Source organism: Genypterus blacodes, unplaced genomic scaffold, assembly GCF_046128005.1.
Source record: "Genypterus blacodes isolate CSIRO-AG114 ecotype Tasmania unplaced genomic scaffold, CSIRO-AGI_Gbla_v1 ptg000039l_1, whole genome shotgun sequence".
Classification (NCBI taxonomy): Eukaryota; Metazoa; Chordata; class Actinopteri; order Ophidiiformes; family Ophidiidae; genus Genypterus; species Genypterus blacodes.
Genome location: NW_027466852.1, coordinates 1,170,134 through 1,187,796, shown reverse-complemented (window position 1 = coordinate 1,187,796; position 17,663 = coordinate 1,170,134). Strand labels below are relative to the sequence as shown.

At 43.7% G+C, this 17,663-nt stretch overlaps 2 protein-coding genes across 6 annotated transcripts in view; one reads left to right on the top strand and one right to left on the bottom strand.

The window, feature by feature from the left end:
• The window catches only part of lrba (LPS-responsive vesicle trafficking, beach and anchor containing), a 149,985-nt gene that overhangs the window by 46,557 nt on the left and 85,765 nt on the right, over window positions 1–17,663 (bottom strand). For all 5 annotated transcript variants that reach the window (XM_076147643.1, XM_076147645.1, XM_076147646.1 and 2 more), the window contains 2 exons: window positions 13,645–13,788; window positions 12,004–12,140 (listed from right to left, as the gene is read on the bottom strand). In XM_076147643.1, the coding sequence (XP_076003758.1) occupies window positions 12,004–12,140; window positions 13,645–13,788 (281 nt within the window). The remainder of the gene's footprint in view (window positions 1–12,003; window positions 12,141–13,644; window positions 13,789–17,663) is intronic.
• On the top strand, window positions 9,032–11,245 carry mab21l2 (mab-21-like 2). Its single transcript, XM_076147648.1, has one exon. It carries the CDS (start codon window positions 9,497–9,499, stop codon window positions 10,574–10,576), a length of 1,080 nt encoding a protein of 359 aa, XP_076003763.1. The 5' UTR covers window positions 9,032–9,496; the 3' UTR covers window positions 10,577–11,245.

Below are 17,663 nucleotides of genomic sequence, written 5' to 3'. Positions count from 1 at the left end.
CCTCACTGTTGGGACTTTGGCCACAAAGGGCAGAGTTGACGGCTTAGGGGTGATGAGGAATAAAGGATGGATAAGGCAACATAAGTGAGGGGAAGAGGGGCGTGAAATGCAGCAGTTTACGAATTAAGGGGATTCCCTCTATGAGTGTCTTTTCGTTTTAACATTGCAATATTTTCTAAAATAGACAGTTGGAATCTATTTAGAATTTTGGACAATGTATTAATAAAAACTCATGACATATAGCTACATAGCAGTGTACAATATAGTTACACATACAGTATCACAACTATAAAAAAAGGTCTGATTTGCATAAGGTTTTGACAAAATGCAGACACATTGTAAGTCACGAAAGCAGAAAGAGCTGAATGGTGTTGCTGGGCAGGCACCTGTTGACTTGGAAGTGAAACCTAAAACACATTCCCTGATTTGTCAAGCTCATTAGTAAATACGCAGCACATAGAGAAAGAAGAGGAATGTGTATGCTTTTCAGGAATATTGAGTAAATCAATGAGACAGCTCAGAGCTCACACTGAAGTACAGGGGCCACGCTATTGGTCCCCCATTTTCCCTGAAAGCTGCCTTGCCAAACATCAGACAGGTTAAGATCGCTGACCGGCTCCTATCGCATTCTCCTCGCTTTCCTTCAATCTCCTATTTTTCTATTTAGTGATGGATAGCCTATTTTATGGGTTGGTGCGAGGCTTCGCCGAAGTAAATTCTTTTCTAATCCGGGTATTGTCACCAGCTTAAGTGGGTGTGGGGTGAAAAGTACACCCCTCTTGGGGAATTTGGGTTTGTTGGTGTGAGGGAGGGTCAGGGGGAAGGAGGACTCAGAGAGCAGCTCTTGGATAAAAGGATCCTGTGAAGATTTTTGAGAATTTGAAGGTGACTCAATTTGAGCTACAAGTTACCCGTGACAGGCATTTTAGGATGTAGATTGTAGACTGCCGGTACTCTGGACATAGATCAATAATTATAAAAAATAAAGTAATATGAAGACTAATTAGGAGGTACTTACAACAGAGATGCATTTCCTCTTTAAAGAAACTCATTTTTGAATAGAGAGAACCCTGCTTGACATGGACCAAACCTTTCACTACAAAACAAATTAAATAGAATAGAAATAGAATGTGATAGCTAGTGAGAAACTACTGGCACCATTAAGCAAATGCAAATGGAAATTTGTGGTCCAAGAAAGGAATGAGCATTAATTCAGTTTATTGAGAGTTAACATGCTGGATAACTACTAGTTTGGAGAAGTAACTAGCACCAATTCTGATGAGATCCTACAGATTAAACATAATCTGGGAATTAGATTTGTTATTGTAGCACTATTGTGTTTGCTTTGACGATCTTTCCACCACAGGATAAGATTAAATGTCTGCAGTGCTCTTGTCCACTATGAATGGGTCTTGGATGAGTGAGTAATCTGCAGTTTGTCCCTCTGGAGGAACCATTTCAACCAGACTGGATGGGTCATTAACTATAATGGCATTGGAGGCAGCAGAAGTCAGCAGTGTAACACTCTGCTCTCAGCTTCATGAGATATCCTTGCACAGAGTCCTTCCATATTGTTGGGATTGTGCTATTTTCTAAAAAACAAATGTGTTTCTATTGATTTCTTTCACAAATAAAAAATAAAATAAAAATGAAAATTATACAGGTGACTTTGACCACACACAAATGTATTTATACTCTAACACATATGGATGTCGTTTTATCATATGAAACGAAAACAGCACAATTACCACATTTACAATTCCAATCACAATATGCAAGGTGCTGGACATCGATCTTTCAATCGGTGTCTCTCTGACCTCAGCTGAATAACGGCGGCTTGTGCGAACAGCAGGTACACAGGTGCTGATTGTAATATCAGTAGCCTACCAGGCAGACTGGCATCCATAAACAGGCCTATCCATCAGGCTGCTGTGTTGCCTTTGACACATGTGTCAGAGGCAGACGAAGGAAATAAATGACGGAGAGAGGGGATCAATCAAAGGAGGGAGGGGAGGCACCTGCCCCCTGACTGGCCCAGTCAAGCCCAAAGATGGAGCATGATGGAGGGGCTAGGCTCAGGTGCAGAGAGGGGGTGGCAGCTCTTTGTCTGGAGGTGCTTGGTTAAGTGCGAGCCAGGTCGGATTCGCAATGGTCTGTGGTTGTGGTTGAGGTCCAAAGTCAGGTCACAAATGTGGTGATGAGAAAAGCCTGAGCTTGTTTATTTCTGTAAAAAGACGTTGGGTGGTTGTGAGCACCTTTGTGTGTGTGTGTGTGTGTAGAACAGTTGCAACAGAGACATTAGTCATCATTAGTTGAGGAGATGACACTGTGCGTAATGGTTTCTTATGTGATTACCAATGTGGCACTGATCTGTCTTACCTGGTTACCATTCACTGCACCTTAGAGGCACACGGCCTGCTTTGTGCAAAGACCTCCAAACAGGTACATTAATAAAACCTACCTCCTGTCATTAAGTGTCTTCTGGAAATGATAGAATGAACTGAGGTATGCATTTTTTCCAAACTTTTAGCAGGATAATAACATCTGATAAGATAAAAAATTACATAAGTAATATCTTTTTTGAGGCATATATATATAAGGGCCTTGACCTCATTGTCCCCAGGATCATAAGGGGACAGTATCTCAGGTTCTCTCTACCCTTTAAGTCCACCATGAACATGTCTTCACCCATCATCTTTTGCTCCAGGATTGGTGACATATTTTCACCAGAATCAATTTAATGTCATTGAAATTGAAGTTCCAGATCATGTTTATTACAACCACTGTTTTTCAAATGAAGATTAAAAAAAGGCAGAGTGCCTATGCCTTAATATGAGAGACACGGGTAAGGGGAGAGACAGAGAGATAAAGGACCGTGGATATGGTAACAAGACTTTAGTGCTCTGCTGGGGAGCAGAAATGCACTTCAGGAAGCTTAAAACCTTTATTTGGCCTTATCTCTCCTAATTGGCTTAAATCATTCCTAATTGTTTGCACATGTCTTTTTGCTGAGCCGCTCTCACAGCCCAGACAGTGACTTGACATAAGCAGTGAAGCAAAATGAGGGAGCAGTATATGATAATAATTGGGTTTCATGATGAGCGGATGAGCCAAAGTGTGCCACAAGGGAATGACGGCGGGGATTAAACTGACCCTGGATGTTGAGAATGCAAAGATTGCTAGGGGTTGAAAATGGGAACGCTGAGAGGAGTACATGTCAGCTGTAATGATAACAAGTCTGTCTCTGGTAAGGAAACATTCCCTGTCTTCCAGGTGGTATAATTACCTGCAAAGCAGGGAGGGACAGGACAAGAGTGAAAGAAAGTGGGGAAAGAAAGAGTGAAGGTCATCCTAACCCATCAGTCTATCAGACCTTGTCGTGGTGTGCTTGAGCGATTTATTGACCATCTCGGGGCGCACTCCGTCAAGGCAGATGTGAAGAGGGGAGGGAATGGATGGTGCGATGGCACGGAGAGGCATAGGGATGGAACGAAGGAGGCCAGTATGAATGAGTGTGAGTGAGGGGATCTGTTTCCCTGGGCTCATTGATAATGACATACCTGCTTGGGCTGTCCGTTAGTCCTATAGCACACACTACTTAGACTCTAACTGGAAAATCAATAGGCTCCTCTCTCAGAGACCTCTCACTGCCATGGCTCTTTCTGATTGGCAGCTGCAGCCGAAGGTCGTCCCGGGCGACCATAAGAGTTTGGCGGAGGAAAGGGGAGGGGTGCAGTCCCTGCAGTTTGACACTTCAGGGAGAGGCTAATGATATGGTAGTGGTCACTACGTAACACAAGGGTGGTTTTCTTTGACTGAGTGACCACCTATTCAGCCACTCCAGCTAGCCCTGGGTGGCTGTCACCACCCCACTAATTAGAGTTACCAATGTCTTCTCAACGGGAGTTTCATCATTGCATAGTCCAAGTCTGGACATTGACCTTTAAGAAAAAAAATTACTACAGACTCTCACGATATAGTTCTACCTTGCTTTTGGATTAAACCTGCACAGAAGCCCTGTTAAAATTGAAACAGTCTTGTTTAGACAACTCTAATAAACTAAAATAGGCATATTCTGTGTCTCACCAGTGAATGTTTGCATGCATTAACAGGGGAAGAAGTGTGTGGCATGAATACTATGTTATTTCACATTAGGTGCCATGACTTTCAGGGTTTTACAGAACTATCACTGTAACATTACATTTGCAGCACACCATGTGTATCCACATTCTAAACAATGATTTACTATTCCAGAGAATAGAATAAATACTATCACTTAACTATTTTTCATTTTCCTTTCTTAATCTCTTAATGTTTTACAGTTTACAAATGCTCCTTAGGGTTGTGTGTCTTCTATGTATTTAAACATATTGTGTATTATGTATAAATGTAGGCTGTGCATTACTGTGGAAATTAGAAAAACATTACATTCACATTCATTTGTTTACTGAGTACATAAAATGATATGTACACATATGTATCAACAGGCATCAATCAAAACGCAACACTAAACTGCCACTGCATATTTCTTTTTCTGTTATCTGTTTCATTGTGGGTAAATTTGCATTTTTACCATGACAAAATAACACATACTGTGTTACAATTAATAAACATGCTTCTGAGACACAGGGGCAGTCGAAACACTCAGACTGCAGTAGGGATTTACGGGAGTGTTGGGAATATCCTCCAATCAGGTTTGTGCTGACATTTTCTTTAACCAATCAGCTTGAAGGAGAGCGATTTCCCTTCCTCATTCATGCAATGTTAGTAGTCTCCAGGAGTGGCTCAGCAACAATAACGCCACATGCAATATTGATGGCTTGTGTCTAAACACAGACAGGGTGCTGCTAAACACACACAGACACACACACAGACACACACAGACACACACGCACACACACACGCACGCACGCACACACGCACGCACGCACGCACGCACGCACGCACGCACGCACGCACGCACGCACGCACGCACGCACGCACGCACGCACGCACGCACGCACATCTGCTCTGTGACTTCATCAGTTCTGCTATCTGCCGAGCAGATGCAGAGGCCTGCCAGGCAATTAGTTGCCTGTGATGATTTTCTTTGGGCCTTCTATATCGAGGGAGCAGCTGGGTCCACCCGGGTTTGGGAGAGAGAGTGACAAAATGTGTGAAAAAAACCTCAAAAATCTAATCTCCCCCTCTGCTCCCATGTGCACTAGTGTGTATGCACGTGTGTATTTTTCTGTGAGCTGTGAGCCGGTAAGCCACTTTCTTTCTGTGCAACGATCATGTTTCCAGAGCAGGAAAAAAGGGGGGGGGGGGGGGGGGGGGGGGAGGAATCAACACTACACCACCTCTTATCATTCAGTTAGAAGTACAAAGCACACAAACTCCAACAGACGCTGAAGTTCAACTGTTGCACGTTTTTGTTTCGTTCCTTTTAGTGGTGTATCACTTTATTATGCACACAACTAATATGACATATTATGCACAATACTAATATTTCAACAAGCAGACCAGTGAAAAAACCCAAAGTGTCCAATTTTGCTGATATTTAATTGCAATACAAAAGGACTGAATGTGTCTCAGATGTAGAGCCATTGTATTGTACGATGAAAACACAGTTGCACTGCATATACAGTAGCTGGGATTACTCTGGGTAATCTGGTAGGTGAAGTGAGGCAAAAGAGGAGACAGTGCACACAGGTCAGTGGAGAAAGGCAGAAAAAGAGGAAGGTCAGGCAGAGAAAAGACTGAGTAAGAGAGAGAAGATAAACGGAGCTGGAGCCAAACTACTCATCAGCTGGCAGAGATTTGCACAGGCATGGACACTGTCCTGTGCTTGTGAGGGGGATCACTGTGGAGTCGTCACACGGGCTGAGATCAAAGAGCTTCCCGACAGGCCCCGGATCACTCCTCCAGTCAATAGAAACCAGGGAAAACTCTTTAGCAACCGCAGATAACACGGGATGTTTCCAGGAGAGGGGAGAGGACACGCAAAAGCAACAACTATGAAATGACAGAACGCGAGCCTGTACATGATATGGAATGTGGTCGAACTTTCCAAGTCAACTGCCAAAGAAGAAAGTTTTAATTAAGTTCAATCCAGTTCGTTGATTTCATTGCATATCATAATGAAAGGAGAGCATATCTGCCAGAAATATGTGGATTGACATATGGGTCAAAACAGATTCATGATGTCCGTCTTTGCGTCGCCGTATATTTCATTAAGCTGCAGTTAGCAAGTCCTTCATAATATTTGGACACTTGCACTCCAAGTAGTTTCCATTAATCTCTCTGGAACTATGTGCTTGTTAATAAACAGAGTCATAGCGAATTCAAACATCCAAGCCGTTCTCTCTCATTTATTTCCCTCCGCTTCTGATCTTTTTTATATCACTTAAATTCCGATGCTACAACAGGATGACTGACCTTTCACTTTCACAATGATGCTGGGGAAAAAAGTTCCAAATTTCACTGTTTAGCATTTCAAAACTCTGTAATATGTCAAGATAGTAGGTACGTTGACTGTACTTTTTGGAAATATATCCCCAATGGAAGTTGTGCGTTTGCTTAATAGTGCAAAGCCAGTGTGTTAATTGTGTTTACTTGTGCATTAAAGTCAAATATCAGGGAAAAAAACTACCAAATGCTAATGTTTCCCCTGGAATTCTTTCGTTTTCACAGGGATAATACTTCTTAATTTGCCACTGAACATGTGCAATGTAACCAGACCGAACTAAGTCATGCATAATTAAAACGGTATACAATATAGCCACAGAGATTCTACATTTTAAATATGCACATTCTGATCAACAACTCCCTCCCTGTGACCTGGATGAAGCAACAGTGCTGCTGTTCATTCTGAGAAAGGACCTAACATGTTTGTTGATGTATGTTCTTGTTACTCTGACATGGGGTGGAATATTAGTCCACAGTTTCTTCCAGATTAAATGACAAATTATGTCCGCGTAGCCACAAGTTACCTTACACTCCCTAAAAGCCCCATCAACACTTGCAGTAAAGGCTACGCGATGAAGTCCAGAAGATGAGGAGCCCATTAATCTTTATTTTCTGAAATGTTTGTAGTTTATTTCAGAATACTCTGCATAGTTGGCTCCTCCATATCAGCAAAGAGCTTCTGGGAATTATTGCAAAATGGGTTTTTTTTAGCATGACCTATAAAATTGCTATGATATAAAATTGCTATGAAGTACAATATGTATTTTTAAACCATTTTACTGTCTCATTCTAATAGTATTGAATTTTGTATCTTTTCAAATGGCTATAAACAAGGTAGGGCTTTGTGCAGCTCAACACTGGAGACCCACATTACATATTGACTTATTCCTTTATGCAAGTGCAGCCTACTTGTATACAGGCCTGATTAACATTTTACTAAAAAAAGACGTTTTGAATTAATAGAAAAGCTGATGGCTTCAGGAACGGTCTGTAATTTATGGCTGGAATCACAGAAACTATAGTGGACATTAAACCCTTGTATCCACAATTACAACGATGAATCGGGGACTCTCTGAAATTGCAAAGTAGTTTAAAAAATAAAACATTTGAACTCGTAAGTCATATGAAGAATAGTAACAACACAGAGCGGCCAATTAACGGCATGTATTTAATAAGCGCGACCTCATTAAGGGGAGCCGCGGACACAGTTGAGTGTAACACCGCCTGTGGCTTCACTGCGGGTTGTTATTCTCCTCTGGTGTCTAAATATGTCTCACACTCTCAGACCTTATCTGTGGGACAAAAGACACGACTTCTCCGGTCCTCCATTATGAAGTATGTGGTGACTGAGGGTGTGGAGGGCGTCAATTAAACCCCAGAGACACCCCCTCCCACACACACACACACACAAACACACACTTTAATTATTCAGGATGGACAAAGTTCACGGTGATAACCCCACGGGCAAGAGAACCGCAGCAAACCGTCCACACCGCGACTCTCGCTCTCTCGGTCGTTTTACTCATTATACGAAAATCGACTGTGTGAATAAGCAACATTTGTTTAATGGAACTTAAATCGCCCGATACGTTACGAGGTGGACATCAGTGACCTGGACGCGCTTCGTGTGACCGGGTCCGAGCTGCAGGCGCTCTTGACGATTTTTAAAATGCATAAACAAATTGCAATTGTTTGACATGAAAATATTAGCGAGGCGATAAGAAATTTATTTTTTTCCAAATACTGGAATCCGAAATATTAATTCCAATAATTTATGGTAATTCTGTTGACAATTTTTTTAATTCTCATTCTCAAATACGCTCCGCTTGTCTTTCTTCAAATGGAAAGGAAAGCAAATTCCCCCCCAAATCAGCCACGCGGGTTGTAGCTCAGTGCAGCTCTCTCACGATCAAAGCGGCAGATATCAGTTAGAAGCGAAATAAAATAAAAACGAGAATACGCCAAACGAGAATACGATCAAATAACACTATTTAACACCAATTAATGAGGAAAATACAGCATTTACTGAGTCTTTCAAGAAGAATAAACCACCGGCGATCGAGACACAAAGACAGAATATCTGGATTTAAAAGTTACCGGCTGACAGTCACACTATAATCCCCAATTCCTCCATATACGCACCGGCTGGACTCGCAGGCAAACAACTTGTCTTGAGAAACAGTTAAAGGCGGTGACTTATAGAGAGGTGTGTGTGTGTGTGTGTGTGTGTGTGTGTGTGTGTGTGTGTGTGTGTGTGTGTGTGTGTGTGTGTGTGTGTGTGTGTGTGTGTGTCGAGGCTGCTGGCTGCGTGCACCGAGCTCGTCTCTTCCCCGCGTCGGCAAAACACGGGTGGAAGCTCGGACACCGCATGCAGCTGAGGCGCGCTGGATGAGCTCGTATGCTTGAGGGGGGGGGGGTTGGGAGGGGGGAAACGGGGGCGGGGCCAGTGTGTCCGCCTGCGACGCCCCTGATTGGCTGCTTGCACTGACAGCTCCGCACGTGATTGGCTGCTCGCACTGACAGCTCCGCATATGATTGCAGGAGCACAAGCCCGACCCCCTCTCACTCTAGCTGAAGGGGCCATTCATAAAGTACACAAGTCCGGCTCACAGCTGAGTGTGGACGAAAGTGAGCTGGGGGGCGCGGAGGACACAAGTCGCGGCACTTTCCGTGGACATGAGTGGTCACAGCGTACGTTTGAGCCTTTGAGTTAAGCGTTTCGCGGCGGCAGACGGCAGGACGCGGATGGTGAACCTCCAGCAGCTGATAATGCATCAACCTATAGCCGTGCTGGGAGCGCTTCAGAGCTGGACTGATATTTAGCAGCCTATTACGTCGCATCCCTATCCGCTTCCTCCTCCTCACACTGACGTCTATCCGCTGCAAAAAGCGAAAAAAAAAACTTTGAAAAAAAAACTAAAAAAAAAACTTTTGATTACACATTTTTACTGCACGGGGAAGCGTCTGCCTCTGGCTTTACCGGTAAGCATTGGATCCGTCAGCTTACTGCGACTCTCCGGTGTACAGCCCGGACCTCTGCCCTAACATGATCGCGACGCAGGCGAAGCTGGTTTACCAGCTCAACAAATATTACAACGAGAGGTGCCAATCTCGCAAAGCGGCCATTGCGAAGACCATCAGGGAGGTTTGCAAAGTGGTGTCGGATGTCCTGAAAGAAGTGGAAGTGCAGGAGCCCCGGTTCATCAGCTCCCTCAGCGAGATAGACGCGCGCTACGAGGGGATGGAGGTCATCTCCCCCAACGAGTTCGAGGTGGTGCTCTACCTCAACCAAATGGGGGTGTTCAACTTTGTCGACGACGGCTCCTTGCCCGGCTGCGCGGTGCTGAAGCTGAGTGACGGCCGCAAAAGGAGCATGTCGCTGTGGGTCGAGTTCATCACCGCCTCTGGCTACCTGTCCGCCAGGAAGATCCGCTCCCGGTTTCAGACTCTGGTGGCACAGGCCGTGGATAAGTGCAGCTACCGAGACGTGGTTAAGATGGTGGCGGACACCAGCGAGGTCAAATTGCGAATCAGGGAGAGGTACGTGGTGCAGATCACCCCCGCGTTCAAGTGCACCGGGATTTGGCCTCGCAGCGCGGCTCAGTGGCCCATGCCCCACATCCCCTGGCCCGGTCCTAACCGGGTGGCAGAAGTCAAGGCCGAGGGGTTTAACTTGCTCTCCAAAGAGTGCTACTCGTTAACGGGGAAGCAGAGCTCGGCGGAGAGCGACGCCTGGGTGCTGCAGTTCAGCGAGGCCGAGAACAGGCTGCTGATGGCCGGCTGCAGGAAGAAATGCCTCTCCGTGCTGAAGACTCTGAGGGACCGTCACCTGGAGCTACCGGGACAGCCGCTTCACAACTACCACATGAAGACCCTGCTGCTGTACGAGTGCGAGAAACACCCGAGGGAGACCGACTGGGACGAGTCTTGCCTCGGAGACCGACTGAACGGCATCCTGCTGCAGCTCATATCCTGCCTGCAGTGCCGCAGATGCCCCCATTACTTCTTGCCAAACTTGGACTTGTTTCAGGGAAAGCCTCACTCTGCCCTGGAGGCTGCTGCTAAGCAGACGTGGAGACTAGCGAGGGAAATCCTCACCAATGCGAAAAGTTTGGACAAATTATGAAGCGACCCATGCAAACTAAGAGACTAAGAGACATTTGGGATAAAAGGAGGAAATCAGCGTGGGGAAGTGGTGATTCTCCAACTGGTTCTCCGAGCAATGTGAAAGAATTCAGTAACAATATAACCACGAGAAAACAATTTGAAAACATGGAGCAATCGGGCCACTGCCAGAGACAAAGTGAAGGTACATTTTCAGATAAATGTAAGAACTTTTAGTTGTCTTGTTTAAATGTTTTCACCAAGTGAAGAAACTTTTTATTTAAAAACATGCACAAAAGCGTTAAGTGAAAGAATAAAATGTAGCGTGCCAAGTTCAAATTTTTTCATTATGTGAGTCAAAATGAAATGTTAATAAAACGTTGCAATTAAATTACAACTTGGCTTCGTTTCTTGACATGTTTTGACAACTGAGCTGACAGGCAAATCTGTTACATTTCACTTTATGATTCGAGAGAGAAACTGTGTCTGTGGTTCAACGCCGGAAAAGGAGAGGAGAAAAGGACTGAAGCTGGGATATCTCACCGCCTCGTTTTTTTTGGGGGGGGGACACAAGTTCCTTTTTAAAAATGCCACCCCAAGCTCAAATAAGAGTTTAGCACGAGTATAAACGATGTGATGCGTTTGGGATGCGTGCAGGCCTTAGAGAGAAGCGCTGCGGCACACTCGCAACAGGGCCTCAAACGCAACACGAGCCTCAGCGCGAAGGATAACACACGATCAACTAGGGTCATTACATTTAATATGAATATTTTGACAATAACTGAAATATAAAAATACACGCCTTTGCATTTAAAAAAAAAATCCAAATAAGCTTGGAGGTGAATTAAATCGTAATACCTCTAAACACACAACCACCTGTGGGTCAGCTCGTCTGCCTCACAAGTGTCTGTATTCCTCCAAATACTGTGGGGGTTATTTTTATTCAAGGATCAATATTTCACTGGAGTTTAAAAAAAAAATGCTACATTTGCCTTTAGTAAAACAATATATTACGCTAATAACATTTAGCGTTTAGTTTGTTTCCCAGATGAGTTTATCCCCTTGTTTATGACTCAAAGGCGGTTGATTAACATTTATTTTTCATATTTGACAGTGATCAACGATGTGAGGTATTTTTTTTTTTAAATAAGTTTTATAAAAACCGGTAGAAAAAAAGATAATTGGTTTTTTTTCTCCCAAATATTCAAATATGTAAAACACAATGTTTTTACGCGTTATTAGTCTTCTCTTTTTCACCCGAAAGGCAGAGTAAAAACACTCAATGCTCATTTTTATAACCATGATAATTAGGCAAACTTTTAAATAATTGTATTTTGGAGTTATTAACTTGTGTCTCCATGTTGGATTGGGAGGCGATGTCTGCTTGTTGCGTTTAGCGGGACAGTTCTGGCAGGTTCCGAGGTTCGATCCGTGTTCACGGCGTCTTACCTTCGGGTCGACGGCCTTGAAGCCGGGATCGTCCTCGTCCACCTCGAAGTAGAGCTCGGAGGCGGTGACGGACAGGGTGCCTCTCACTACCGCGGCCGGAGCCACCAGCTGAGCGGTGGCGCTCAGGTTCACCGGGCCTGGGGAGGGACACACACACACACACCGAGAAGCCCGGGGGTCAGACACAAACACACAAACACACACGGATAGACGCAAAAATAAAGGCAGCTGTGAGGAAGAGAGGTCGCACTGATTTTCCAAAAATAAACACCAGCCTTCAATGATAATGTGCGTAATTAATGAGCGAGATGATCATTGGTTGACCTGAAGATAAACACGCGAATAATCACTCGTGTCTATTTATATCCGGCGATGTAAGAACATGGCGAAACTACAAATACAGCAAACTTTTGTATCCCCGCCACCCCCCCATCATCCTTAACCAATCTGTCAGTAAAATAAAATATCAAACTGTAGGACTTATTTGTCAAAAGGTTGAGCTGACAGTCGGTCAGGGATCCATTGATTGCGGGCCACGCTGGGTGAAGCTCTGTTTAATCTCTCATCAATCTTAATTTATGCCATGTATGACAATGAGGGTCCGGCTCTGGGGAGCTTGTGGGTGGAAGCTCTGCCCGGGCTCAGGCTTTTGTGTTTGCACATGTGTGGCTGCTCGGATCCCGGGCTCGTTTCCCTGAAAGCTCCCCCCCTCCACCATCCATCCCCCCATTCCCCACGAGGAGTCAAGCAAAAGGGGGGAAAACATGGAATAAACAGACTCCAGTAGATTGATTATTGACACGTTCTATCGTTTGTTTGTCTATTACACCTGCTTGAGAAGGGAAAGTGAACACTTGGACTTTATTAGTCAGGGATGCAACGTTTAATCCCCTTTGTCATCCACTTGCATTATATTTCAATAAAGCTCCGGAGCCCCATTATCAAAGCAGCTTAGTATGGTAAAGCTCTGCTCTGTCACTGGATGAAAATGTGGAATTACACTCCGATCCGATTAGCAGATTATATGATATTTAATTAAGATCGTTTCAATAACAGACAAATCCAAATCAATAAAGATGTGGAGATGCTGGCCTGAATGAAAATAAGAAGGATACAAATTCCTTGCTGCAGTCATTTGATCAGGCGAATGAAATCTGGCGAGGGGAGGGGAGAGGGGGGCAAAGTTTTAGCCAGTGGTCCATCTTCTATAAATGCTCCTAAAGCAGATCTAGTGTCAAAAGAGAGAATGTGTTTTTATCTGCTCTCACACATTTGAAAATTAGAACATTCTATGTTGCTGCACACCAGGAACCTACTATTCTGCAACAACAACTGATTCAGGAATAAATATGAGTGTTACTGTTATATTACAGCAAAGGACAGGTGTGTGTATCAGTGCAACTCAGGCAACCGGGAGAGACACGGATGCCTGCACACGTGACAAGGTCATTATTCAACACAGAGAAACAGTGCGGGATGGAGTGAAGGGAATATTAGGCTGTGTGGAGATGACAGGACATTTAGTTCTTTATTTAGAGTCAAGATGCAGAACAAACAAGGAAGCTCGGCGGCGGCGGCAGCGGCGGGGGCGGTGGGGTACTGGAGAGAAGCAGTGAGCACTGAGCACCAGAGACGCCTTACCTGTTAAGTTCTCTAACTCCTTCTCCTCTAAGGACGACAGAGCGTCGTCGTCTCCGTCCAGGAACGCCTCGTTCTCCGAGCTTGGATTTCCCAGAGCCTGACCCCTGATGGACTGGTTGCCTTTTAGGATGTCCTCCTCGGAGGCTGAAGGGGAAAAACAGGTCTTTCTTTTTAACTTATTCACATTTGTTTAGATGTCAGGTCTATAAAAAAAAATACACAGCAAATTTCAGCAGGCAGATCAGCATCAATAATTGTGAACAAACTGTAAAATGTTGAAGAAAGATCAATATCACTGCACACCACATGCTGAAACATTAAGTACAGATGTGCTCTAAAATGACTCTAAACAAGATTTGGCCTTTTTATAGCTCTGCCTTGGCTTTAACTTATTGCTTTCACCGGTGTAGTGGTAAATAATAAGAAGTCAAATACCAGAAGAATTTTTACAACATTAATTCAACAGTTCATCTAAATCATATTTGAATAGTCTTACTTATGTTATTTGGTATGAATCTTTATTTATCTATCTATGTATTATCTGTATATACATCTGGAAACGTTACATGGGGAGGAAACTAACCGACTTCAATGTAACGTGGATTTACAAATGAAGAGCAAAACAATTGGAGTCAGACTAGTGCAGCTATTTTTCGCAGGGAGGAACAAAGAGCTCAGCAGACGCAAAAATGACATAATCTAACCCTATAAACACTCAGCCGACACCCATACATTAAGCATTTAAACGTACATCAAAACAAACAGCTTTTCAGCCAAAGATCAGCCAAACACATCTCGCGAGGGTCGTACGCTGCCCATTTTGATTCCAACCAAACATGACTTGAGGTTCCGAATGGATTATTTAAGAAAAATGGTAATCTGCAAACATTTACAGAGCCTTTGCATTCCCCAGTGGTGCATGGGAAGGATCCACAGACGCAGAAGAGGCTGGCGAGTCCTCTCTCTCTCTCTCTCTCTCTGTAAACATGGCCTGTTTGCTGCCTCTGTGCACGTGTTGCGTTGTTCAACATTAACATTTCGTGTGCATTAAAATCGCTAGAACATAGCCGGTGGATATTATTCGTCGTCACCTTTAGGGGGGGGGAGGAGATCAAACGCGTTTCCTACAAATGCATGGCTGCGTTGCACGGTTCCATACCTCGAAAAACTCTTGAAGAGCCGAGCCTAAAAAATCTCTTGTCATGGAAAATATGCAACCCACTGATATTTAGAATGGTCTTCCTGTAATTAAGCCTCCCTGGAGGATTCTTTAGTTAGCAGCACCGAAATTACTACCAGCTCCCCTAATACGTACCACATGCCATTGTATTCACACCAAGCAAGTGGACAGGGGGGCTTGTCAGATGAGCTTAAAAACAGAGTTGTAAGTCCAGTCTCTATAAGTTATGTTTGCGCCCATTGTAAACACGCTGGGCAAATTCCCGGCCCGATAGGCAGGTAGGACAACATATCAAATACGTTCATGTCTGATGTAACCACACGTTGCGTTTGTGATGAAACTGCCTACATCTATTACCCCAAAACACAACGTATGAATGTTTGTTTTAGTATAATACGCACTGGTCAAACTACGACTAAAAGCTAGAATGAAGATCAGTTAATATACGATTTGGCTTAGTTTATTAGAATAACAAGGAAAAGCTATTCTGAGCAGATTTATGTGATTATGTATCGCCAGACGTGCATGAAAGAAATGTGTGTGTGTGCTGTGTGCTAATTTTTCTTGCTGGTATTCAGTTTATTACGCCTGCTATTTTGACAACCATAGGAGTGCAGTGATGTGGTTGTGTGTGTGTGTGTGGTTGTGTGTGTGTGTGTGTGTGTGTGTGTGTGTGTGTGTGTGTGTGTGTGTGTGTGTGTGTGTGTGTGTGTATTAGTGTTTGGCAGGAGGATCATCTTGAATATGCAAGCTTGACAAAATAGCTGCTTAACTTTTGGAGGCACAACATTTCAACAGTTGGACAAGTGTGCAAGAGTGAAATGCGTTGTTATTTCTAACAGAAAACGGTTTCCAATCAATTTTGGAGGTGCAGAAAAGGATTAGGGCCTATCGTTTCACATTCATAACTGTGACCAAAAATAATAAGGCCCAAAATGAACACTCTCTGCGATGAACAGGTTTATGCCACATTAACCAAATATCCACTAAAGGCACTACAGCCTAATCACTCATCACACCAGCAGCAGAAACCTGCATAAATCCCACTAGGTTACTCTTTTTCCAAGACCCCCATTTCCCGACTGAGAGGCTCAAACAACCTGCTTATTACAACTCAAGGCATGCATGGTTGCGGCAATTAAATTGTCAGAATTAACAAATTTGTTTTTAACAGGAGTGTAGCCAGGAGTTTGGTCATGAGGCGAGTATTGATTACCAGAACAGAGACATTAGTCTTCAGGTATTTACTCTGCCACCTCTGGTACACGGGCCCTAGACCAGGCCAAATCAATCCCCCAGAAAAGATGGCTCTTTCTAGCCATAAATACATAGCAGCCTACTCAAACCTACTGGCACGCACACGCACACACACACACACACACACACACACACACAGCAAAATCATCTTGGCTGGGTATGAATGATCACAGTTGTCCTTACTCTTTATACAGAAACGCATCTATTCTCTATGTTTAAAGGAGGAAAGTTTGATAGAAGCATTCCCTGCTTACTTAATGAAACATGCAACATTTAATCTCCTATTTCTTATTTATTCTAATTAATAATTAGGTGTCAGAACTGAAGAGTGCTACCACAAGTAGCGAGATGATGGGACAAACACAGGCTTGATCTTATACTAAATATTTTCTTAGAGAGTGAGACTGCGTTTTCTCTCTCCATCTGATGAATATAATTACAGCCAGATATGACCTTTGTGCTCCGTCTGAAAACTCAGCCCTGCATTCTCATCTTGAGCTGCACTTCCGTAACAAATGTCGGGTCGACTAAAACAAGACGAAAGGTTACATCAGAAAATGGATGCCGTCAGGCTTCAATGTCAGGGAGTTATTTTAATGATATATTCCCATACTCCAGCCAGGCACTGCACTCTCTTGAGGTAGCGTACCCTTGCCACAACTCGCTGCCGGCTATTTTTACACAGACTTGACTTTGAAACCAAATGTTGTTTTGAGGAATTTGTCTTCGTTGGATGATGAATATATGCAGTATGTGAGCTGAAGTAGTTTTGAATCAAACTGAAGGCCATATCAAATACCTGAATTACAAACTGGCAGTGCCAGCAATTATGAATACATAATGGTGTCTAATAGAAACCATGTATCCTCAAAATGTCAACGTTTCAGAATCGGAGGAAAACAGACTCGTTTTAGGAGCCCCGGTTCATTTTTCATCATAATCCAGCGGGCTTTGAAAATGTTTTATGAGCCAAAGACAGGGAGTTTTCTCAACCCTTAATGGAGCAGCTAATCACTTTATGTTGTTGGCTGGTTGGTGATGACACGTGATGTGTACTGCTCTCTGTCTTGAACTAGCTGAGAGGGGACGTGGCGGATTAGAAAAGTGACCAGCTGGATGGACTGGCTGGTCTCAGTCTCCAGTTGTCTCCATGCTGCTGCCATAACAGAAGACCAAGAGTCTCCCAGGATTTCAGCCTCCCCAACACTTATTGCTTTTAGATCACATTCGTATCGACTCCTGTCACACTTGTGATTTGTCTTCAAAAATGATGTTGCATTTAAGGGGACATTTGGGTGGTACCCGTCCATGGGGTCCACTATGACGTTATTTTCATGTGCTGTGTGCTGTTTAGATATTGTGGTTACGAGGGACTTTTTGGAATCTTAAGTTGCTCCAAGAATGTAGAAAAGATTTACTGAAAATTTGCACCTGCCTTTATGGACAAGTGCCCAGAAACAATAGAGCAAGGAGAGCAACTGGACAGAATTCCAATGAAAAAGTTATCACTGCTGGTCTGGGTACCACAACTGTACTGAAGTTCCAAACCTTGTATAATTTGACCTCATCATGCAGAAATGAA